The 25,664-nt window shown below is 50.3% G+C and overlaps 1 protein-coding gene across 4 annotated transcripts in view; it reads right to left on the minus strand.

The window, feature by feature from the left end:
- LOC146808616 (NACHT, LRR and PYD domains-containing protein 12-like) overlaps positions 1 to 25,664 on the minus strand; it is a 493,486-nt gene that overhangs the window by 292,859 nt on the left and 174,963 nt on the right. For all 4 annotated transcript variants that reach the window (XM_085623630.1, XM_085623628.1, XM_085623629.1 and 1 more), the window contains 2 exons: positions 16,710 to 16,880; positions 6,039 to 6,209 (listed from right to left, as the gene is read on the minus strand). In XM_085623630.1, the coding sequence (XP_085479756.1) occupies positions 6,039 to 6,209; positions 16,710 to 16,880 (342 nt within the window). The remainder of the gene's footprint in view (positions 1 to 6,038; positions 6,210 to 16,709; positions 16,881 to 25,664) is intronic.

A 25,664-nucleotide genomic window follows, 5' to 3' on the forward strand; every position in this document is an offset into this window, starting at 1 on the left:
ACTCTCCAACCCCAGCTCCAGTGCCAACGACATCCCACCATCACAAGCCCTGTGCGACTGCCTCGCCACCTTCTTTCACCAGAAAATCACCAACATCCATAACAGCTTCAGACCCCGGACGACCCCTGCCGACTGCGCCGAACCAAACCCACCGCACCCCACCACCCACGACACCCTGACAACCTGGGCTAACATGAGCATCGAGGACACAATCAGGACCGTGGGAACAATCCACTCCGGATCCCCGTCCGACCCTCTCCCGCACCACATCTTCAACAAAACCGGCAATTCCATCGCACCCCACCTGTGCAACATCATCAACCTCTCCTTTGAGACTGCTACCTTCCCTGAGAAGTGGAAGCACGCAGAGATCAACGCCCTACTGAAGAAACCCAAGGCGGATCCGAGCGACCTCAAGAACTTCCGGCCCATCTCCCTGCTTCCGTTCCAAGCAAAGGTCATCGAGAAGATAGTTAACATCCAGCTCACCCGTCACCTCAAAGACAACAACATCCTGGACCCCTCCCAATCTGGATTCCGCAGCAACCACAGCACCGAGACCGCCCTCATCGCCTCCACAGACGACATCAGGATCCTTCTAGACAACGGCAGGACGGCGGCCCTCATCCTCCTGGATCTCTCCGCCGCCTTCGACACCGTCTGCCACCACACACTACGCACGTGACTCCAAAACGCAGGGATCCGGGAGAAAGCCCTGGACTGGACCACCTCCTTCCTCTCAGGCAGAACTCAGAGAGTCCGCCTCCCCCCGTTCTGGTCCGAGGCCTCCGAGATCATCTGCGGCGTCCCTCAAGGATCCTCCCTCAGCCCGACGCTGTTCAACGTCTACATGGCACCACTAGCACGCATCGCCCGACAGCACGACCTCAACATAATCTCCTACGCCGACGACACGCAGCTGATCCTCTCCCTCACCAAGGACCCTTTCACCACCAAATCCAGCCTTCACCAGGGGATGAAGGCCGTCGCCGACTGGATGAAGGAAAGCTGACTTAAGCTGAACTCAGACAAGATGGAGATCCTCATCCTCGGGTCCAACCCCTCAGCATGGGATGACATATGGTGGCCCGCAGCACTGGGGACCCCCCCGGCCCCCACCAACCACGCACGCAACCTGGGAATCATCCTCGACTCGAAACTCACCAAGACCAAACAAGTCAACGCAGTCTCCTCCACCTGCTTCAACACCCTCTGCATGCTCCACAAGATCTACAGATGGATCCCGACAAACATGAGGAAAACAGTCACCCAGGCCCTAGTCAGCAGCAGACTCGACTATGGAAACGCCCTGTACGCCGGAGCCTCGTCCAAGCTCATCAACAGACTGCAGAGAATTCAGAACGCCTCTGCACACCTGATCCTCGATGTCCCGCGCCACGACCACATCACCCCCCACCTGAGGAACCTGCACTGGCTCCCCGTCGACAGAAGAATCTCCTTCAAGCTCCTGATCCACGCACACAAGGCACTCCACAAGACTGGACCAGCCTATCTCAACAACCGACTCTCCTTCTACGTACCCAACAGGAAACTTTGCTCCGCTGACCACGCCCTGGCCACGGTCCCGCGCATCCAGAGAACCACTTCCGGAGGCAGGTCCTTCTCCCACCGCGCCGCCAAGACCTCGAACACTCTCCCCCTCTACCTACGACATACCGAAGACCTGCTGACCTTCAGGAGGCAACTCAAGACCTGGCTCTTCGACCAGTAGCAGCAGCACCCACCCCCCCTCTCCGCATCCCCCCAGTGCCTTGAAACCCTTACGGGTATGTAGTGCGCTTTACAAATTACTTGATTGATTGATTGCAATTCCAGCCGAGGCCCGACCTATTGACCCTGCTTGTGCCTTTCCATTTTCTTCTAAGCACTGCATGGGAGGGCAAATCATTCCAAACAGTCCTATTTCTGGTGAGTGCCCGGGTCTTGTCCTAATACATTAAACTCCAAGCATGATATGAAGCAGCCTGCTCTACCAGGAATTGGTTGAGTGGCCTTTCGTCTGTGTTTATCTTTGTGGCCTTCAGGTGAAGGGCAGCAATTGGCTAGGGTTCTTGTTTCTCTTTAAAGGAATTACCGTGAGTGATTATAGGTCACCTAACGAGACAATTTACAAAGATGCCTCTTGTCATATGTGCTAATCAAACCGTGATCCTCAGCAGCTCTGCTGTCTAAGCACACTGTGGACCTCAGCAGCTCTGCTCTCTAAGCACACCGTGAACGTCAGCAGCTCTGCTATCTAAGCACACCCTGAATCTCAGCAGCTCTGCTCTCTAAGCACACTGTGGACCTCAGCAGCTCTGCTCTCTAAGCACACCGTGAACCTCAGCAGCTCTGCTCTCTAAGCACACTGTGAACCTCAGCAGCTCTGCTGTTTAAGCACACTGTGAACCTCAGCAGCTGTGCTGTCATAGCACCATGAACCTCAGCAACTCTGCTATCTAAGCACACTGTGAACCACAGCAGCTCTGCTGTCTAAGCACACCATGAACTGTAGCAGCTCTGCTGTCTAAGCACACCGTGAACCTCAGCAGCTCTGCTATCTAAGCACACCCTGAATCTCAGCAGCTCTGCTCTCTAAGTACACTGTGAATCTCAGCAGCTCTGCTGTCTAAGCACGCCGTGAACCTCAGCAGCTCTGCTGTCTAAGCACACTGTGAACCTCAGCAGCTCTGCTGTTAAGCACACCATGAACCGTAGCAGCTCTGCTGTCTAAGCACACCGTGAACCTGAGCAGCTCTGCTGTCTACGCACACTGTGAACCACAGCAGCTCTGCTGTCTAAGCACACCATGAACTGTAGCAGCTCTGCTGTCTAAGCACACCGTGAACCTCAGCAGTTCTGCTGTCTAAGCACACCGTGAACCTCAGCAGCTCTGCTGTCTAAGCACACACCGTGAACCTCAGCAGCCCTACTATGTAAGCATACCGTGAACCTCAGCAGCGCTGCTTTCAAAGCACACCGTGAACCTCAGCAACTCTGCTGTCTAAGCACACTGTGAACCTCAGCAGCATTGCTGTCTTAGCACAACGTGAACCTCAGAAGCGCTGATATGTAAGCACACGATGAACCTCAGCAGCTCTGCTGTCTAGTCACACTGTGAACCACAGCAGCTCTGTTGTCTTAGCACACTGTGAACCTCAGCAGCGCTGCTGTCCAAGCACACTGTGAACCTCAGCAGCTCTGCTGTTTAAGCACACTGTGAACCTCAGCAGCTGTGCTGTCATAGCACCATGAACCTCAGCAACTCTGCTATCTAAGCACACATGAGTCTTAGCAGCTCTGTCTAAGCTTACAGTGAACCTCAGCAGCTCTGCTGTCTAAGCACAGAGGGAGCCTCAGCAGCTATGCTGTCTAAGCACCCAGTGAACCTTAACAGCTCTACTACGTAAGCACGCGTGAACCTCAGCAGCTCTGCTGTCCAGGCACAGCAAGAGCCTCAGCAGCGCCTCTTTCCAAGCACACCGTGAATCTAAGCAGCACTGCTGTCTAACCACACACCGTGAACCTCAGCAGCTATTCTATGTAAGCACACCGTGAACCTCAGCAGCACTGCTTTCTAAGCACACTGTGAACATCAGCAGCGTTGCTGTCTTAGCACACTGTGACCCTCAGCAGCACTGCTGTCTAAGCATACCATGATCCACAGCAGCGCGGCTATCTAAGCAGACACCATGGACCTCAGCAACCCTACTATGTAAGCACACCGTGAACCTCAGCAGCTCTGCTGTCTAAGCACACTGTGAACCTCAGCAGCTCTGCTGACTAAGTACACCCTGAACCTCAGCAGCTCTGCTTTCTAAACACACTGTGAACCTCAGCAGCGCTGCTGTCTAAGCACACCGTGAACCTCAGCATCATTGCTGTCTTAGCATACTGTGAACCTTGGCAACGCTGCTGTCTAAGCACACTGTGAACCTCAGCAGCCCTACTGTGTAAGCACACTGTGAACCTCGGCAGCGCTGCTGTCTAAGCACAGAGGGAGGCTCAGCAGCTATGCTGTCTAAGCACACAGTGAACCTCAGCAGCTCTACTACGTAACCACTTGCGAACCTCAGCAACTCTGCTGTCTAAGCACAGCAAGAGCCTCAGCAGCGCTGCTTTCCAAGCACACTGTGAATCTAGGCAGCGCTGCTGTCTAAGCACACACCATGAACCTCAGCAACCCTACTATGTAAGCACACCGTGAACCTCAGCAGCTCTGCTGTCTAAGCACACTGTGAACCTCAGCAGCTCTGCTTTCTAAGCACACCGTGAACCTCAGTAGCGCTGCTGTCTAAGCACACTGTGAACCTCAGCATCGTTGCTGTCTTAGCATACTGTGAACCTCGGCAACGCTGCTGTCTAAGCACACTGTGAACCTCAGCAGCCCTACTATGTAAGCACACCATGAACTTCAGCAGCGCTGCTTTCTAAGCACACCGCGAATCTAAGCAGCGCTGCTGTCTAAGCACACACTGCAAACCTCAGCAGCCCTACTATATAAGCACACCGTGAACCTCAGCATCTCTGCTGTCTAAGCATACCGTGAACCTCAGCAGCTCTGATGTCTAAGCACACTGGGAACCTCAGCAGCTCTGTTATCTAAGCCCACCGTGAACCTCAGCAGCTATACTATGTAAGCCCACTGTGAACCTCAGCAGCTCTGCAGTCTAAGCACACCGTGAACCTCAGCAGCACTGCTGTCTAAGCACACATTAACCTTAGTAGCTCTGTCTAAGCTCAGTGAACCTCAGCAGGTCTACTACGTAAGCACACTCGAACCTCAGCAGCTTTGCTGTCTAAGCACACCGTGAACCTCAGCAGCTCTGCTGTCTAAGCATACCGTGAACCTCAGCAGCTCTGATGTCTAAGCACACTGGGAACCTTAGCAGCTCTGTTATCTAAGCCCACCGTGAACCTCAGCAGCTATTCTATGTAAGCACACCGTGAAGCTCAGCAGCTCTGCTGTCTAAGCATACCGTGAACCTCAGCAGCTCTGATGTCTAAGCACACTGGGAACCTCAGCAGCTCTGTTATCTAAGCCCACCGTGAACCTCAGCAGCTATTCTATGTAAGCACACCGTGATCCTCAGCAGCTCTGCTGTCAAAGCACACTGTGAACCTCAGCAACCCTACTATGTAAGCACACTGTGAACCTCAGCAGCTCTGCTGTCTAAGCACACTGTAAACCTCAGCAGCACTGCTGTCTAAGCACACTGTGAACCACAGCTGCCCCTTTTCTGCAGCCTGATCCGCCTTTCATCTCACAGATGATCCTCTTCGTAGCATGCTCTAGCCTTCATTTTACAGCTGCCCTTCTCTGCAGCCTGCTCTAGCTTTCATCTTACAGCTGCCCTTCTCTGCAGCCTGCTCTAGCTTTCATCTTACAGCTGCCCTTCTCTGCAGCCTGCTCTAGCTTTCATTTTACAGCTGCCCCTCTCTGCAGCCTGCTCTGCCTTTCATCTTACAGCTCCCTCCTGCAGAATGTGAAGAGGGCCTCAGAGCCCCCCGCAGAGAATGAAGAGGGCCTCGGAGCCCCCCCGCAGAAAATGAAGAGGGCCTCGGAGCCCCTCCCCGCAGAGAATGAAGAGGGCCTCGGAGCCCCCTGCAGAGAATGAAGAGGGCCTCGGAGCCCCCCATGTCTCACTGACATTCCTTGGCCTTGTATCCAGCAGCCGGTCTGGTAACAGCAGGGAGACTGGTGGGGGAGGCGCTCTCACTGGAAGGGACAGACCTGCCCTCTGGTTAAGACCTATTCCATTTGAGCCCAAATACCGGAGAAACAGACTCTAAAAAGTGCCTCTCTGCACCATGACAGGGGCTTCTTTCATGACCATGGATTTGTGCTTGGGTACCCCCACTTCACAAACCTGACTTAGTTCACATATGTTATTAATGGGTGCCTTTCTCACAACATTAACAGAAAAGAGACTATCATGTAAACATTTAAATGCATTTTTTAAAATATATGTGTGAGCCCCACCTACGATGTATATTTTAGAAATCAATGACGTGATAAGAACTGCACAGCTCTGTACCTCAGCTTCTGTAGTTTGCAGTTTGGATGTTTTAGGCCTTCACACAACTTCTTCACTCCAGTGTCTCCCAGATTATTGTCTCCCAGGTCGAGCTCTGTGAGGGATGTGTTTGTTTTCAGGGCAGAGACGAGGTCTTCGCAGCATGATTCGGTGAGGGCGCAGCCTCGCAACCTGCAGGACAGAAGAGACATGGAGAGGAGTAAAGCAGAGCCCAGACACGGGCGTCGCAAGTTCAGTTTTATCTTCATTTCCTTCCCATCCTTGACTTACTCCCCTCTAGAGACACATCCCACCTCACACATCCGACCACGCCCTGTTTATATAGGAGTCTCATGAGGGGAGTTCTCAGACTGGCAGAGACGGAGCTAAATGTACTTATTAAGAAATATATTAATACATGTTTTATGCAAACGACACTCTGCTGTGGTGTGAACGGTGAACACTCAACTTCAGCACTTGTTGCAGTGACCTGTCTATTAATACACTGGTTCTTATGTAGACATAGAGGGGTTGCTGGTCAGAAATCTTCACCCATTGGTTTGTTCAAACGTCCTTCACTTTTTGCTCCACCCACCACAGCAGACAGCAGGGCAATCACCACCCTGTGCACATTGTTCACATCCGCCTAAAATAGTTCCTTCATCTTCAGTGACAAGGCTGATTCAAAATGTGGTATTTATTGTTGTATTAATATTAACCCCTTGCGTGTGGGTTTATTTCTCCCGCTGTGCGGGAGAAATAAACGGCGTTCGGGAACACAACGTCTCCCAGCCGTCGTGCGCACACGCCCACCGTAATGCACGACGGCCGGGAGACGTCGTGCGCACGCAAGGGGTTAAACACGGGCTAAACTTTAGGTGCCCATTAGACGCTGATTTATTTTAAAGTTCCTAAGTGTTTAAGTAACATTGCAGCTGATTTAGATTCAATTCTCTGTTAGATAAACATGCATTCTCGTCTCCTTCACCAACAATAATAATAAATTCTACTGGCATCAATGAAAGGCTTGTTTTTTAAAACCATAATTAGTAAAATACCACATCAAGGATGATTTAAATAATGTTAAGTTTGTAAGGACTTATGTCTTAATAAAAAGCTAATTAACATTCACACAACCTGCCAAGGCCAGACCTATTGGATTTGTCAGTGCTCGTTTTATTGTATTTGAAGTGTTGGACTTGGCCCTCTCGGCAGGTTCACCCCTAAACTTTTTGCATTCTCCTAGCCTTTTTCTGTGACCTGGTGTTGGTGGTTTTAGGACTCTGGGCACTTTAGCACTGTGGTCCAGTGTAAAGTGCGTGCGCTCTCTGTGTGCCTTTGGTGAGATTGGCCTGCCCTCCCTTAGGAATGCATTGGGGATTCCCTGATCAGCGTGTGTCAGTGGAAATTCCTGGGATGGGAGGAGCAGAGTGGTCGAGTTTAGTATGGATGGAATTGTATTAATAAATGATGCGCTATGGTGTGCGCAGATTTATTATAACTATTTTAGAAATGCCATTTTTGGAAGTTGGCATTTCTGTGTGCTATGTGTCTGCCTGCCGATGTGCATGTCTGGCTTGTGAGTGACAGGGGCTGGGAGGTGTGTGTGGCTCCAGGAGGGGCAGGGTGAGTCAGCGCTGGGCTGAATGGGACATCTGTGCTGGGAGTAGTGGGAGGGGTAATCCCCTGAATAGGACTGTGCCCAGCCTGGACAATGCTGGCTCCGCCCCCTGTGGTGAGGCTGATCACCTAGCCGCCACCTGACAAAGGGGAAGAGGAACTTGCAAAACAAAGTGCTCCACTTCCCCCCTGAACCAGTTGCATCTGGTTCCACAAGCCCTGCGCTGCAGACAAAGGAGGGAAGTGGTATAAGTATAGGGGCTGTGACCCCATGAGGTGCTTCTATGCTGGTGTGCTGTACCTGACTTGGGGGCGTGCTGCTGCTGGGGCCCAGGAGAAACTGCCATGGGGGCTTACCTCCCGGCTGGAGGGCCCTGTGTGCTGGCCTCGCTGGGCCCAGCTGTGCCCCCTGGACCTAGAAGAACATTTTTGCTTGGACTGATGCTTTTTGATGTAGAACTCCTGCTTCTAGTGCCTCGTGAGCGCTGTGCTTTATTTTCTTTCTTTTGCCCAGAAGGAGGAGAGTGTGGGCTGTGCTGCGCAGAGCTGCAGCCCCTTTGAGGGGGAATCCCCATCGTATGGATTCACCCATGATGTCAAGAGGAGCGGGTGCCCACCCCGCATTTTGCCTGCCTAGCGGGAGCCTACTTGATGAGTATTTAAAATTGCAGGTGCCCACCCCGCATTTTGTGCCTTTGCGGGTGCCCACCCCGCTCATGTGCTTTGATTGATGGCGGGTTCCCACCCCACTTTCCACCGCTACGGCCCGGGCCGCCTAAGAAATCTTCTCCCGGCTGCAGCAAGGCAACCAGGAAGTCAGGCACGTCTGCCTGGCCTGAGGCAGAGCCTGCGGCCGTAAACCGGAAGTCTGGAGCCTCACGGCCTCCACATCGATCTCCTGGGTCCCAGGAGGGGGCCCAGGTGAAATGAGGAGAGGCGGCCAAGGCCGCCAATGGCAGCGCAGGACTCTTGTGAGCACTTTTCTACTCATATCAACCTCATTTCTTAATATACAACGGTGACTGTGAGGGGTTTGATGCAGATAAAAGTTGTCCGTAGAAGGGCATTAATTTTGGAACAGACGTTGAGCATCTTGAAGAACTTGGCTTTCTCTGAACAGTAGTATACATATTGAACGGCGTGTGCGATGAGGATTTCCCATATGTATGTGGTTGGTTGTAAATCTGACGTAGGGTGCCCGTGCAGTGTATGTTGTAGGGTCAATGCTGCATATAACACATACTTGCTACACCTATGGGAGTTCAATTAAATTCTCATGTCTTGTAAAGCGCATGGCTACCCAACGCAGGCTTCCCAGCACTACCTGTCCTAGCTGGAGTGATAGATGTTTAGGCATAACGATAAGTTTTCAATTGTTTTCTGAAGCTCATTAAGTTTTCATCTAGTCTTAGGCTGGTGGGTAATGAGTTCCAGAGTTTCGGAGTGAGATAGGCGAACAACCTCCGCCTTTAGCTCTATAAACTCTGGGGCCTACAAGCAGGCCTAGGTAGATTTACCTGAGATCTCTATTGGAACCATATTAACATAGCTTCAGGATCTAGGCAGCCTGATTAGGCTTGCGAGAGAGCAGTACTCATTGAGGGTTAAAACGCTTGTATCTTATTCCACTGCACTAGTGCGTACATTGGTGGAGGGCACTGACACTCAGATATTTCCACTTAAACATGACACTATGGTGCCGATTCCGATCCTGGAAAAACCCTGTACGAATAGTCGGACGGAGCGTTTTCTCCGTCCGACTCGTACCCGGGAAAAAGACCGTAAAAACATGCAAGTATGATTCGTACGGAAACACCATTTCCGTACGAATCGGAAGAAACACCGACCGACTGAAAAATACATATGAATGTGATCCGGGACAGCGCATACGCGACATTCGTACGGAGTTAGGCAGCTTTTTACGTACCAGCAAGTACGATTCGTACCGACAGCACTCCGGACGGCAATATTTTTACGGCACCCAAAAAGTGCCGGAAAAGCTAAGGACGCCGCGAAGCGTGAGGAAAAGGGGGCCCGGTACGCGCCGAACACCCCCCCCAGCCCTCCCCGTATGTTCGCACCGTACCCCCAGCCCCCCTGTATGTACGCGCTGTACCCCCAGCCCCCCCGTATGTATGCGCTGTACCCCCAGCCCCCCCACGGATGGATGCGCTGTACCCCCAGCCCCCCCACGGATGGACGCGCCGTGCCCCCAGCCCCCCCACGGATGGATACGCCGTACCCCCAGCCCCCCCACGGATGGACGCGCCGTACCCCCACCCGTGTATGTACGGAGCATACCCCCACCCGTGTATGTACGGAGCGTACCCCCACCCGTGTATGTACGGAGCGTACCCCTACCTGTGTATGTACGGTGCGGACCCCCAGACCTATTCTATAGAGCTCCACAAGGGTATACAGAGAGTCCTAGCATTTATAGCCAGGCATTGAAAAGGCAGCTGGGTTCTTTTCCTGTACTGAAAGGGGTGGCTCTTATTCAACATGTCGGCGACATCTTGTTAGCTGCCAATACCCCTGAACAGTGTAAAGAAGGAACACTGTCCTTGTTATCATTCCTTGCCTCTCATCATCACAAAGTCTCCAGGAAGAAGTTGCAATTTTGTAGACAGCAGGTTTCCTATTTAGGTCACCTCCTGTCTAAGGAGGGACGTGCACTCACACCAGATCACATTCAGACCATTTTAGGCACACCTGTGCCCCGTACTCAGAAGGACGTCCGTGCATTAATTGGCCTTACTTCCTTTTGTAGACAGTGGATCCCTAGTTTCCCGTACATTATTAAACCCTTGTTGGCCCTTTTGACTAAAGTCACTCCGAAGCCTCTTCCATGGACCACTAAATGCCAGAATGCCTTCCAACAGTTACGTCAAGCTCTTTGTTCTGCACCAGTATTAGGAACTCCAGACTACACTAAGACTTTCACACTCTATGTACACGAGAGGGAAGGTTGTGCCCTCTTGGTTTTAACACAGAGACACAGTGATAAACAACGTCCTTGTGCATATTTCTCAGTTGTCCTGGTTGTTTTCGAGTGGTGACGGCAGCAGCTGTGTCTATACGTCAGAGTGAGGGAATAGTCTTGTCACATAGATTGTTTGTATTAGTACCTCATTCAGTCGATACCTTGCTAGGGCCCCTAGAGTGGACAATTCGTAATGTGACCCATTAGCATATAGGTTGTGCTGCAAAGTGCACAACCATTTGGTAAGCAGAGTACACGAGATTTACCACAATACACAATTGTCAAACATTACATCAGATAATTATTCGTCAGGAGCAACTGGTGAAAGCCCCTTTCAGAATTCTGAATAAAGCACTGGACACCATTACAAATTACTCGTTTGCCTACTACCCACCTCCTCCCCCCCCAACAGTTCTTGACACACGTTACTCATGCCAGCCAACTAAATTATGGGCAAAATTGGGACCACAATACCTTGAGAGTTTGCAGAGGAAAGTGCAGAACAAGCAGTTGCTGCTTTGCCTTAGATTGGCTGATGGTTACCGCATGAAAAGTTATGTCTAAATATACTACATAGCGCCAAATGCATTTTTCACCCATTTTTATGTCTGCATTTGGCTGCAGCAATCTCAGTTTCACATATCAAATCACTGCACACCAACGTTCCCAATAAGGTCAAAGAGAGCAATAGTACATTTTCTTTATATTTTCTTTATCTTTCCACAAAAACCTTGATCTATTTTAATCTCTTTTCTGTTTTACTACCTAGACAACGCTCCCTGAGTATGTGATTGATTAACGAAGCACATATTTAACTGTTCACAAAGGACCAAGCAAGAGGTTTGGGGGTGGGCCCTGAAGAATACCCCGACAAGCTCACAATCTGCAAATATAAGCATAACAGAGGCTGGCCAGATCTCTGTACTGGGGTGAATGTATGACATTGTTCTGCATTCTGTCCATCAATTGTTGTTTTTGCATTTGTCACCCCGAGTGGGAAGAGTATGCTCAGACGTGAGTCCCTTGCTCTCCATGCCACTGGAATCAAGCTATCCTGGCTGACGAGGGCTGAAAGCCCGAAACCGGTCCTAGGATGCTTGTTTCCAGTCCAGGGAGGACCTGGCTTGGCAGTTCGGGCTGGACTGTTCCCATGGGGCACAGGGTCAAGACTGATTTGCATATGGCTGGGTTCAAACTGGAATGGCATGGTGAGCAAAAAAACGATGGATTTAGGCCCAGATCTCTGTACTGGGGTGAATGTATGACATTGTTCTGCATTCTGTCCATCAATTGTTGTTTTTGCATTTGTCACCCCGAGTGGGAAGGGTATGCTCAGACGTGAGTCCCTTGCTCTCCATGCCACTGGAATCAAGCTATCCTGGCTGACGAGGGCTGAAAGCCCGAAACCGGTCCTAGGATGCTTGTTTCCAGTCCAGGGAGGACCTGGCTTGGCAGTTCGGGCTGGACTGTTCCCATGGGGCACAGGGTCAAGACTGATTTGCATATGGCTGGGTTCAAACTGGAATGGCATGGTGAGCAAAAAAACGATGGATTTAGGCCCAGATCTCTGTACTGGGGTGAATGTATGACATTGTTCTGCATTCTGTCCATCAATTGTTGTTTTTGCATTTGTCACCCCGAGTGGGAAGGGTATGCTCAGACGTGAGTCCCTTGCTCTCCATGCCACTGGAATCAAGCTTTCCTGGCTGACGAGGGCTGAAAGCCCGAAACCGGTCCTAGGATGCTTGTTTCCAGTCCAGGGAGGACCTGGCTTGGCAGTTCGGGCTGGACTGTTCCCATGGGGCACAGGGTCAAGAATGATTTGCATATGGCTGGGTTCAAACTGGAATGGCATGGTGAGCAAAAAAACGATGGATTTAGGCCCAGATCTCTGTACTGGGGTGAATGTATGACATTGTTCTGCATTCTGTCCATCAATTGTTGTTTTTGCAGCCTAAGAAAGCGGCATGAAGTGGGTGGTGCCATTAATTTCTATTTGGAAGGCCGCTTTCTTCTAAACAAGCATTGGCATAGCCAATAGGTCTCGCTTTAGGGACCTTATAAGTATTTAGTTATGCAGCACAATATCCTTGGTGCAACAACAACTTATAAGGTCCCAAAGGTGAGACCTATTGGCTATGCCAATGCTTGTTTATTCTTCTGAACGTGTTGATCGTCTTTGGACTTCACACGTTCTTCCTTGTTGTCTGACCGTCCTCTTCTTTCGGATTTCTGTGATGAAGTCTGAAAGGTACGAGAGGAATGTGTATCAGTGTCTTGATATCTATCAGGTTTTTTCAAATTATCCCTATTCCTGAGGATGTACCTCCGTTCAGAGGGCTCCTTTTGAGGAGACCTACCCCTGGAATGAGAACGCTTCTCTTTAGAAGTTTGTTTGCTATTTTCCCACTTCTTTTAGAAGGAGTAAGAGTGTTTTTAGTAAAGACCTTTTCAGGACTTTCAGACAGTTGGGGTTTCACTAGTTTCCCACCACGACTGTCTCTGCCTAATTCTTCATAGGATTTTTCAATTATTCTGGCTAGTTCTTGTGGTTGTTCTGTAACATCAAATTCCCTTAATTTTTGGCGGATTGCCACTGATGCTGCTTCTCCTTTAATATTAGATAATATTATTGTAGAGACCTGTTTGAAATCTTTCAGTAACTTCATACCTAAATTTAGAACAGGCTCTGCCCCGTATTCGTTTTGAATCTGTTTCAGGACGTCAGATATTACCGCCATAGGCGGAACACCATGTGTTTTAGTGTAGATTGCAGCGAAGACTGTTCCCCAAGTAGTGCAGTCCTCCAGATGTGGTGTGATCCCCATTGGTAGACAGATTGTTAAAATTATGTGTTTCTCATGACAGCTAGTATTAGGAAATACTGCTTCGATCTGAGCAATGTTTTGAGCTATCCAGAATGGAATTTGTTCACGTTTTGCAGGTAACTTACCAATGACTGAGTGTAAAGTCTGTGGTGTAATTTTTAGTGTATTCCCCTGGTGAGAGGGATGTTGTGTAATCATTATTGCAGGCTGGACTGTAAGAGTCCGCATGACATCTTGAACCAATTGTCTATAGATTTTGATGAACTCTTTAAGTTGAGCTAGTAATGCCACATCTGTCATGTTGTTAATGTCAGGATGTGGTGTATAGCTGGCTAAGACCGGCCACGTGGCTCCTGGTCTACCTAGTGGCCAGAGCCTGATATTGTGATTGTAATGTTTTAGGGCATGTTGTGCAACATCACTAAGAGGTGGCACCGCACCATGGATACCGTGTAGCTTCGATAAGAGATAGCACTGCACGGTGGATGCTGTGCAGCATCGGTAAGAGATAGCACTGCACAGTGGATGCTGTGCAGTATTGTTGTATGTCGTTTTAGATTCCGTATGGATTTTCCCAATTCATGTCCATATATAGGTACAATTTGCATTGCCCATATATAGGCATGGATATCCAGTCCTTATTTAGGCATAGCCAATGCTGCCCAAATACAGGCATGGCTACTTCCATCCGTTCATCTACGTCACAACGATTTCTTGGAAAACCAGACTCTTAAGCCGTTAGGGACTTCCCCTTGCTAAAATATTGATTTCTCCAAGAAATCAGTTATTATGCATGAACAACTATTCCTCAGGGGTTCAGTCATGACGTTCATATGCCCGACTTTACGCCAAAGCTGGCATTCCTAAACACCTTCAAGGTATAAATATACTTTCACTTGCTATGGCAAAGCACAGTGTGGTTCGGTGCAGTTCGACTACTTACTTGCACGATGCAGCTCGCTACAGCAAGTGCCGAAGGAAGCCGACTCTCCAGCTGATGGACTGACTAGAAGATGTCCTCCTCCTGACGAGAATCCAGCTCCAGTGTTTCTGACTCCCCTTGCGGGGTGTTGGGAAATCGAGTCCCGAGACAGAGATATCAACATCTCTCATTCTAAGGTATGGAGCTGATTAGAACCTAGAGAAACCTTTGGCAATTTCTTGGCAAAACTAAACCTATGCTAAAGACAGCACCTACTTCTTCCTCGTACTAGCCCTAGGTTAGGAACACTGGGGTAGGCGTATTTTAGAAGCACCGGTTGAGTATGTTAGCCTGTGTTATTTATGTATGTATTTTTATATATGTCAAAGCAACAGACAATGCTATTACAGTACTATTTTATATTACTGTTTACGCTGTACGCATTATACTTTGCATTCTGTCTAACGATTGTAGCAGTTCATATCTCTTGCATGAGAAATAAGACTGTTCAATAAACCCCTTTTATTGAAAACGCCCGTCTCTCTATTTTATGCAACTCTGTAGAAAAGAAGCTTGCACGATTGACTGAGTGAAATAGTTATCTATTGTTTCCACGACTCTGAACATATTTGTTCCAGTCCTAAGGAAACAAAGCTGTCATGTTTATGCGGTTGTCAGAAACGAATCCCTTCTTGTGTATTCAAGAAAGTTTCTAGTGACCTCTGAGTTAGTCGGCACACTTAATTAAGTTTAATATACTCGATAGAGACATACTGACCTCACTCCTATGTCAAATCTTTAGTGTATGTTATTCCAATGCGCAGAGCCTATTGGGAATATGGGAACTACACTACAGTATCGGTAAGAGGTAGCACAGCAATGGATGCTGTGCAGCATGGGTAAGAGGTAGCACCGCACTGTGGACAGTGTGCAGCATCGGTAAGAGGAAGCACTGCACGGTGGGTGTTGTGCAACATCTGTAAGAGGTAGCACCTCACTGTGGATGGTGTGCAGCATTGGTAAGAGGTAGCACCACACTGGGGATGGTGTGCAGCATCGGTAAGAGGTAGCACTGCACGATGGGTGTTGTGCAACATCTGTAAGAGGTAGCACCGCACTGTGGACGGTGTGCAGCATCGGTAAGAGGTAGCACCGCACTGTGGATGCTGTGCAACATCTGTAAGAGGTAGCACCGCACTGTGGACGGTGTGCAGCATCGGTAAGAGGTAGCACCGCACTGTGGATGGTGTGCAGCATCGGTAAGAGGTAGCACTGCACGGTGGGTGTTGTGCAACATCTGTAAGAGGTAGCACCGCACTGTGGACGGTGTGCAGCATCGGTAAGAGGTAGCACCGCACTGTGGACGGTGTGCAGCATCGGTAAGAGGTAGCACCACACTGTGGGTGCCGTGCAGCATCGGTAAGAAGTGGTGACATCTTACAGGTCCCAAAGACGAGTTACACTTCCTGCTCTAACTCTCAGCTCTCTCCGCAGGACCCTCCATTGAACAGAATCAGAAAAGGGGTCTGTGAAGCTAAAGCGAGTTGTTAAGGATTTTGCAGATTCCATTCCCTTGATTTTACTGAGCAGTTTCTCGGCGTAGAGTCTCAAAGGCAATCACAAGCCTTCTCATTAGGCTGCCTGGGGTGTCTGGGTTTTTATTCTGGAGTTTGGTGTTTGGTCTGTGTGGGTACAGAGAAAAGATAGGTAAAGTACAGTGGATCCTAGGGGTACACACCTGGAGGTCAGGGAGGCAGTGAATTTACATGCATGACTCCCCAAAGTACTGTAGCCCCAGGCCCCCGTCCCCCACCTGTTCACTAATTCCGCCCCTTGGATCCTTCAGCTGCCCTGCAGGGCTAGACAGGTGCGGGATGTGCGGCCACGTCACTATCTTCAGCCTTTAGGTTGAGTTTTTGCATAAATCTTGCTCAGGTCTTTGAGACTGAATGTACATCTCACTTTGAATTCTGTAGCTTGATACAATAACTGTAGCAGTCAATTCAGGACGCTCTTGGTAAAGTCCTCTTAATCAAAGGCATTTCCTGTAATCATAAGGGCATTAAGATTAATTAATCTTTAGATAGGATTGGCAGGTACTGTGGTTTCTATCTCTTGTTAAGGCCGATTACATTTTACCCCAAGTACTTGAGAAATAGTGCTTGGAATGTACCATTCAGCTTCATTAGAGGGGCGCGGTATTTGACTACGTATTTGGACTCTGGCACCCGCACTTCACAAGCCTCACTCATGCACGAGAAAGGATGTACCTTCCACAAAACATAAACAGAAAAAATACAGTAATTTATAATGTGATTAGGAAACACACAGATCCATACCACAGTTTCTGTAGTTTGCAGCTGGGATGTTTTAGGCCTTCACACAACTTCTTCACTCCAGCGTCTTCCAGATGATTGGCTAACATGTCGAGTGCTGTGAGAGATGTGTTTGTTTGCAGGACAGAGGCGAGGTCTTCGCAGCATGAACCTGTGAGGTCGCAGCCTCGCAACCTTTAGGACAGAAGAGACATGGAGAGGAATAAAGCAGAGCACAGACAGGGGCGTCACAACTTCAGTTTTATCTTCATTTCCTTCCCGTCCTTGACTTACTCCATTCTGATGACACATCCCCTTGTCAAACATCCACCAGACCCTATTTATAAAGGAATCACATGAGGGCAAATATCAGAATAGAAAAGTCAGAACTAAATTTACATATTAATAGATATTGTAATACATATTTCATGCTGGAGACCCTCGGCTGCGGTGTGAATAGTCCACTGATATCTGAAGCAGTTGCTGCTGAGACCGGTCTATTAATACACGGGTCTTTTAATACACGGGTCTATTAATACACGGGTCTATTCTCCACACATAGATCAGGTTTGGGAAGAGGTCTTCATCCATTGGTCGGTTCAAATGTTTTGGTTCCGCCCACCTGGAGATCCTTCCTTTCCTAGTCCTATCAGGAGATCGACACTGGGCAAGAGTGTGTTGTGGAGTTGGGAAAGAAGGGTCTGGCAGAGTCTGTGAAGGACCGCCCATGCAGGGCACCTCTGGACCCCCTGCACTCTTGGTGGTACATGGACATACATGTGCCTGCCCGGTTTTACTCCTCTTAAGCAGCAGAACCGTGATCGATCACAGGCTGCCTAATGATACCATTCACAAAGATGCCTCATGTCATGTGTGTCAACCGCACCCAGCTCTGGTATCTAATCAAGCAAGACCCCTCGGATTTCTGCTCTCCCAGCGCACAGCTCCACCTACAGTGCACCTAGGCAGAGCCTCTGCCTTTCACCGCCGCTGACCATGGTTCGAGACCCTGTGCCTCGCCATCGGACTGCTCCACTTTTCAAGCCGGTTTCTCTCAGCTCTACTCTTGCCTGTCATTTATTCTTATTGATTTTCTTTATTTCTTTATTCTATTTCTTTACTCTATTCCTTTACTTTTTTTCTTTACTTTATTTTTCTATACTTTATTCACCCACTTTCAGCCTCCTTCTGTCGTTTTCCTGCTGCTGCTGCCCAGGAAGCCCCTCCCGCTCCAGCCTCCCAGCTGTCCCGCCCTCCCCCGACCCCTACTTAATGGCAGCCACTGGGCGCTGAGACGAGCAAGGCCCCTTGGGTTTCTGCTATCCGCAGCTCCACCGATAGTGCACCTAGGCAGAGCCTCTGCCTTTCACCGCAGCTGACCACGGTTCGAGGCCCAGTGCTTCGTCCTCGGACTGCTAAACTTTCCCGCCGGTTTCTCTCGGATCTACTCTTGCCTGTCATTTATTCTTATTAACTTTCATTATTTCTTTACTTTTTTTTTACTTTCTTCCCCAGCTTTCAGCCTCCTTCTGCCATTTTCCCACCGCCGTTTCCCCCGCGGCCCATCGCTCTTCCGCCTCTCAGCGTGTTCCGCCCTCCCCCGACCCCTACTCAATGGCGGCCGCGCAGCGAGTGTGCTGCTGGCGCACTGAAGGCGTGTCAAAGGCAAGCCCGTCTGTGACCCTCCCACAACCAGCGCCAGGAACCCTGGTCTTCCGAACCTCCAACGCTACAGCTCATCGGCTCTCTACGCACTCAAAATTGGCAAGAACAACAACTGCAGGCTCTCCTCACCTCTCGACACCCACGGACCCTTCAGCTGCCGACACTGCCGACACTCCTTCATCTTCACAGAGACCCAAGACCGACCTCCACCCTCCAGCAACAACTCAATTGCACCCCAAAACCTGCAATGCAGCCTCCTCAGTGTCTTCTCCCACCACAGACATGCCGCGGAAATCTGGGATCTACTAGACAGCACCACCCCTGATGTCGCCTTCCTTACCTTCAAAACAAACATCTCCCACAGATGTCCACACCAGCTCCAGTGCAGGAATTGGAACAAGATCTCTGATGACCAGCTCGCCGCCTCCCTCAGCAGCTGCGCTCCCACCACTGACAACGACCCCACCACTGCTGCCCATACCCTACACAACTGGATCACCTACTGCGCCAACACCATCGCCCCCCTCAGGAAAACTTCCAACCCACATTCCAAGAAAGCCAGCTGGTTCTCCACCGAACTCTGAGAATCCAGACAAACCTGCAGACGCTGTCAACCTCCAGGCTTCCTGTATCCTTTCACGCTGTACTATCAATACTCCAAGAACTACCTCTCCCACAATGCATTACAATGGTTCCCACCCTGTATGCTTTCCCTTGCTGCCCTGAATACATGTCAGCTGACTCCTCATACGATAAAACACACCCACGCCCGTTATCAGGTGCTTGGCTTTCCTCATCTGTAGAACCACGCCCCTTTAGCTGCCTGCTCGAGTTTGGATCGTGAAGCACCCTGCCGGAACCTTTGAAACGCGAGCTTCCCTGTGAGAACATTTTGACATCCTTCGCCCTTCCCTTAATCTACAAACTCCTGTTTCCTCGCTGCTGGTTGAGGATCTGTCTCCCTTCCTCCTCTCAGTTTGCCGAGGTTCAGCTATAGAAGCCCTTCCCTCTTCCCCGGTGCCAAACTACGGACGTCCAGCGAGTTCCGGTATTTCAACATAAAGCGCGAGGCAGCGCTGTACCTGGAATTGATTTATTTTGACTTGCCGCGCTGAAAACGCGCTAATCTTATGGAAGCGCGCTAAGCGGCACTCGTGTGTAATGAGCGAGAAGCCGCTCATTATCTGTATGTCTCTTCTGTCAGAGGTCGCGCTAGTAGCGCTTTAAAAGTCTGGACGCGCGGAGTCGTATAATTGTTATTTTGAGTTGAGAAGAACTCCTGGTGCGTATCTACGACTTTCTGAGCAGTGTGCTCTCAACTGCCTTGAGAAAGCAACGTGCCACTGACTGGCCATTGAACAAAGACTTTTTATTTTCCTTATTTGGTTTCTTTGGCTTGCCTTATTGAGACTCACGCTTTGCCTGCTGACAGAAGGAGCTAACCTTTCACGGAATACTTTCGTTGGCTTTCCTATCTCAAGGACATGTGACACATTGAGGAGGAGTTAATCCACATCAACTTCTTTGGATTGCCTGGTGGTGAACGCGAGCAAAAGAGAAAGGAATTAGCCACATCCCCTCATTGCCTTCCTATACCTTCAGAGAGACCATTTCCCTACCCTTTGCTAACATTGTTTTGGTGAGTTTGGGAAAGCATACACAGCCTTATACCTACGTGTTCTTAATCTCTATTTCTATTCCTGATTTTTCCTGATACTTAAGTTTCTTTTGTTTATTTCATGCAGGTTTTCCCTATCGTTGGTCACTCTTGCTGCCTGACTTCCTGGTGGTTCTTCTTGGTCTCTCCGCTCCATGAGGCTCTGATACTACCCTATGTAAATTAGAGACTAGAGGTAGATATATCCTCCAGGAGTGGTTAGACAATCTCTTCGCTCCCATGGATACTGGTTTTTGCTGGTCCAACTCAAGGAATCCTGACAGACGCCTCGAAAAGCTATGAAGGAACTCCCAAACTCCAGCCGACCTCAACAACTTCAAAGCAGCCATCATCGCCCACCACAAACTCATCAGGCACTCAATGAAGAAAGCACTCAAGGACAGAATCTCCACCAATGCACACAGCAGCAATGAACTCTTCGGCATCATCAAAGAGTTTGCCCAACCCAACAGCGAGATTACCTACATCCCACCCTCCCAGGACCTCTACGACAGACTCCGCGCCATCTTCCCTCACAAAAGCAAGACCTTCTATGACAACTTTGATGACTACAACCTCCATGAGGAACCCACACCCACCGCTCCCTACACCACGCAGCTGACCCTGGACAGCTGGACTGCCCTCAGCATCAAAGACACCCTAAAGACTATGAAGACAACCCACTCCGGGGCTCCCACAGACCCCTGCCCCCACCTCATCTACCACTGAGTCGCAGACATCATCGCCCGCGAGCTTCAACGAATCATCAACCGCTCCTTCGAGACCGCTTCCTTCCCCGATGACTGGAAACATGCCGAGATCAATCCTCTCCTGAAAAAACCCTCTGCGGACCCTACTGACCTCAAGAACTTCAGACCGATCTACTTACTCCGGTATCCGGCTAAAGTAATTGAAAAAGCTGTCAACAGTGATCTCGCCTCCTTCATAGAAGACAACATCGTCGACTCCTCTCAAGCAGGCTTCAGGAATAATCACAGCACCAAAACCGCCCTTCTCGCCGTGACAGACGACATCCACTCCCTCCTCGACAGAGGAGAAACTGTGGCCCTCAAACTCCAGGACCTTTCCGCTGGCTTCGACACAGTCTCACACCGCAACCTAGCCCGCAGACTCCACAACGCTCATTCTTCTCTGGCAGAACGCAGCAGGTCAGACTCCCTCCTTTTCTCTTGGAACGCACACCGACCACCTGCGGAGTCCCCCAAGGATCCTCCATCAGCCCCACCCTGCTCAAAGTCTACATGTACGCAGACGATACCCAACTCATCCTCTCCCTATCCAATGAACCAAACATCTCCAAACACAACTTTCAAGAAGGAATGGAAGCAGTCGCCAGGTGGATGAAGAACAACTGCCTACAACTCAACATGGACAAAACCGAAGTACACATAATGGGCCCAAACTCCGACACCTGGGAAGATACCTGGTGGCCCCCTGCCTTTGGGAACCCTCACTCCCCCACAGACCACGCAAACAACCTCAGAATCATCCTGGACTCCGAACTCAAAATGGACTGCCAGATCAACACTGTCACCTCTTACTGCTACCACACCCTTCGCCTACTCCAAAAGACCTTCAACTAGATTCCCCTCGAACACAGGAAAACTGTTGACCACAACCACATCAGCAGCATACTGGACTACAGCAACGCACTCTATGCCAGCATCAGCAAGAACCTCACCCGCAAACTCCAGAACGTCCAGAATGCTGCTGCCAGACTAGTCCTCAACCTACCACGCCATTGCCACATCAGCCAACACCTACTGACACTACACTGGCACTCTATCAAGAAGAGAATCACCTTATAGCTTCTCATCCACGCCCACAAGCCCCTCCACCACATCAGACCCGCCTACATGAATCACTGCCTCTCATTCCACGCACCCCAAAGATCCCTCCGCTCAGCCCAGCTGCCAATTGCGATGGTACTACACATCAAGAAGACCAAAACAGGGCACTCCTTCTCCCTCCTCACGGCCAAGGCATGGAACACTCTCCATCTCCACCTCCGACAGACACCAACACTCTCTAAATTCTTGAAGGACCTCAAGACCTGGTTCTTCGACGAATCATCGTAAATATTCAGGAGCTGGGAGACCCCCTCAGCACCTTGAGACCCTTCCGGATGAGTAGCTGTGCTTTACAAACCCCTGATTGATTGATACTACAAGGCTCACAGGTCCAGACCTGTAATGGAAAGAGTACTGCAGGCTCTTGATTGTGTGGGGCGGGTGGGGGGTAAAGAGCCTGGCCCCACTGAGGGCATCTGTTAGAAATGGGAATTTTGGTCGGCTAGGACGTGTGCCAAAGTTGGGCAAAAACAATCCCCTCTAGTCAGGATAAGGGAGTTACACTCCTAAAATAGCCCCTGCTCAACCCCTTGGTAGCTTGGCACGAGCAGTCAGGCTTATCTTAGAGGCAGTGTGTAAAGCATTTGCACATAACCAACAGTAATACAATGTACGCACTACAAAGAGACACAACACCGGTTTGGAAAAATATCCAATATTTTTATATATTTAAGACAAGACCAAAAACGATAAACATGCACAATACAGTACTTAAAAATCTTCGATTATCAAATTACGCCTGAAAAATAGTCCTTTATGTAGTCAAGAGCAAACAAATCCAAACAGTTCTGGCTGACCGTGGCATCGCAGGCCAGCTACGGTGTCGGGAAGACTTGTAAACTGTACCTTTTAGAAATGCAGGGCGTCGGCGACCTCTCGTTGAGCTTCTGAAATCACGGCGTCCGCAGGCGTCGGTTCCGGAGGTCAGTGCAGGAGTCACCAGGGCCCTTGAAGTCACACGCGTTGCAGGTCGAACTCTCTTTTGAAGTCAGGAGCGCTGGCGTCGGCAGGCGGCGGGTGCTGCGGTGCAAAGTGCAGCGGTTCGGCGTGTGGTACCCTCAGGTCGCAGTGAGAGCAGCGACTCGGCGCGGCGTCAGATGGCATCGTCGGTGAGACCAAGGTAGTGGTGCGAAGTGAATGCGGTGCTCGTCGCAGTGCTGGCAGGTCGCGATGCAAGCAGCGACGTTGTCGTTGCTGAAGCGCTGTCGTCGGCTGACGAACTGGAGTCGATGGCCCCAGCAGTACCAACCCCGGTGGTGGGTCTGCGAACCAAGATCAGACCAGGAATTCCTAGAAAACAGAACAGCCAAAAAATCCGTCTCTCCGGACTTGGCTGTCCAGGCAATAATGTTTTGTAAACGTGTGCAATGATGCCCACGTTGCTGCCTGACCGATGTCTTGCAGGGGGACACCCCGTCCCAAAGCAGTAGTGGCTGCAGTTGCTCGGGTGGAATGAGCACACAGCCCCACCGGAGGCTCTTTTTTAGCCAAAGACTAACAGGCTTTGATGCACATGACAACCCAGCGGGAGATAGTCCTCTTGTGCACCGCCCGACCTTTCTTGGTGCCAACGTAGCCAACAAAGAGTTGGTCATCCACCCAGAACTGTTGTGTGCGGTGGAGGTAAAACGAAAGCCCACGTTTTGGGTCCAAACAGTGGAGACTTTGTTCCTCTCTGGAAGGATGTGAAGGAGGGAAGAAAGTGGGCAAGGTAACAGTCTGCCCAATATGAAAGGTTGTGACAACTTTTGGCAAAAAGGAAGGCCGGGGCCTGAGCACAACCTTGTCCGGACGAATGGAAAGGCAAGGAGGTTTACTAGAAAGAGACTGGAGCTCACTCACTCTGCTAGCGGTGGTGATGGCAACCAGGAAGGCAGTCTTCAGAGTCAAAAGACGAAGAGGACAGTTGTGAAGAGGCTCGAAAGGAGAGCACATCAGATAGGTCAAAACTAGATTCAAGTCCCACTGTGGCATCACAAACAGAATAGGAGGGAAAAGGTGTGTAATGCCTTTGAGAAATCTATTTACAACAGGGGGCTTGAAAAAAGAGGGCTGATCCGGGAGCCAGGCCAAAGAAAGAAGGAACAAAAGGACCTCGGAAAGAGGGGCAGAAAGGGAAGCCTGGCTGCCGGAATCACATCACAGACTATAGGAGGCAAGTCAAAGGGAATCAACTCTCACTGCTCAATCTCCACGCAAGGAGGTGGAGAGTGGACAGGTTCGGGTGCAGGACCATCCCCTGTTGCTGTGACAGATGATCCTCCCAAAGAGGCAGACGAATCTGTAGATCCAAGCTCATACTGAGTAGCTCGAGATAACAAACTCTTCGAGCCCAGTCCGGCGCCACAAAAATAACTTGGGCCCAGTCGTGTCAGATCTTCTTCAGCACTCTGGGTAGAGGTGGTATAGGCGGAAAGGCGTACAATAGACCTCAACTCCAATCGTGATGAAAAGCGTCTCCGAGCGTACCTTGGAAATTCCAACGCACAGAACTGATGACATTGCCCATTCTCTTTGGTAGCAAATAGATCTAACCAAGGCTCTCCCAACTGTTGAAAGAGACCTTGCACCACCTTTGAGTGAAGATACCATTCATGATCCATCATGCACCTGCCAGGTGTTGAACCACCAGGGAAATGCCCTGATGTTCCAGCCATGTCAAGAGACACAGAGCCTCCTGACATAGGGTCCACGACCCCACCCCGCCCTACTTGTTGCAATACCACATGGCGGTGGTGTTGTCTGTGAACACTTGCACTACTCTCCCCTTGACAGAGAGAAGAAATGCCTTCAGTGCAAGACGGATCACCCGAAGCTCCAGAAGGTTGATGTGGAGCTTGGACTCCGCCAGAGACCAGAGGCATCTTATCTCTGCCTCTCCCATGTGGCCACCCCATCCTAGGAAGGACGCATCCGTCACTACCATGTGCTCTGGTTGGGGAAGGGAGAGGGATCTGCCGCTGACCCAATGCAGGTTCATGAGCCACCACTGCAACCGGACAGGTCCCCCTGATGAGGCCCCTACTGGAACTTCAGGTCCCACTGCAGAGCCCGCATATACGATATGGCTGGTTGATTAGCAGGATGCAGGAGGCCATGAGGCCCAGCAGCCTCAGGGTCATCCTGACCGAAACCCAGGACAAGTACTGAAAGATCTGAATCATAGCCCGAATGTCCCGGACTCGCTGTTCGGGAGGATAACCCCGAAACTGCACCGTGTCCAGAATTGCTCTGATGAAAAGGAGTTTCTGAGAGGGTACCAGGTGCGTCTTCGGCACGTTGATGGAGAACCCCAGCAAATGCAGGAGGTCGGCTGTAGTCTGAACACCAGAGGGGCGCTGGTAAGGCCAAAAGGGAGCACGGTGAACTGAAAGTGCTCGTGGTCAACCTTGAACCATAGGTAACGCCAGTGGGTCGGCAGGACGGGAATATGAAAGTAGGCGTCCTGCAAGTCTAACTCTACCATTCAGTCTTGCGGGTCTAGGGCAGACAAGACCTGAGCCAATGTGAGCATCTTGAACTTCTTCCGGAGGAAGCCGTTGACGTTCTGAAGGTCTAAGATAGGATGCAGGCCCTTGTCCTTCTTTGGAACCACAAAGTAGTAGGAATAACAACCACGACCAACTTCGGGTGTCGGAACGAGCTCGATGGCTCCCTTGTCCAAGAGGGCTGCAACTTCCTGCTGGAGAAGTGCCAAGTGATCCCCCGACATGCGGTGGTACTGAGGTGGCATAGCTGGAGGGGTAGTCTCGAAGGGGAGGGAGTAGCCCCTTCGAACAATTTGCA

Source organism: Triturus cristatus, chromosome 8, assembly GCF_964204655.1.
Source record: "Triturus cristatus chromosome 8, aTriCri1.1, whole genome shotgun sequence".
Lineage (NCBI taxonomy): Eukaryota > Metazoa > Chordata > Amphibia > Caudata > Salamandridae > Triturus > Triturus cristatus.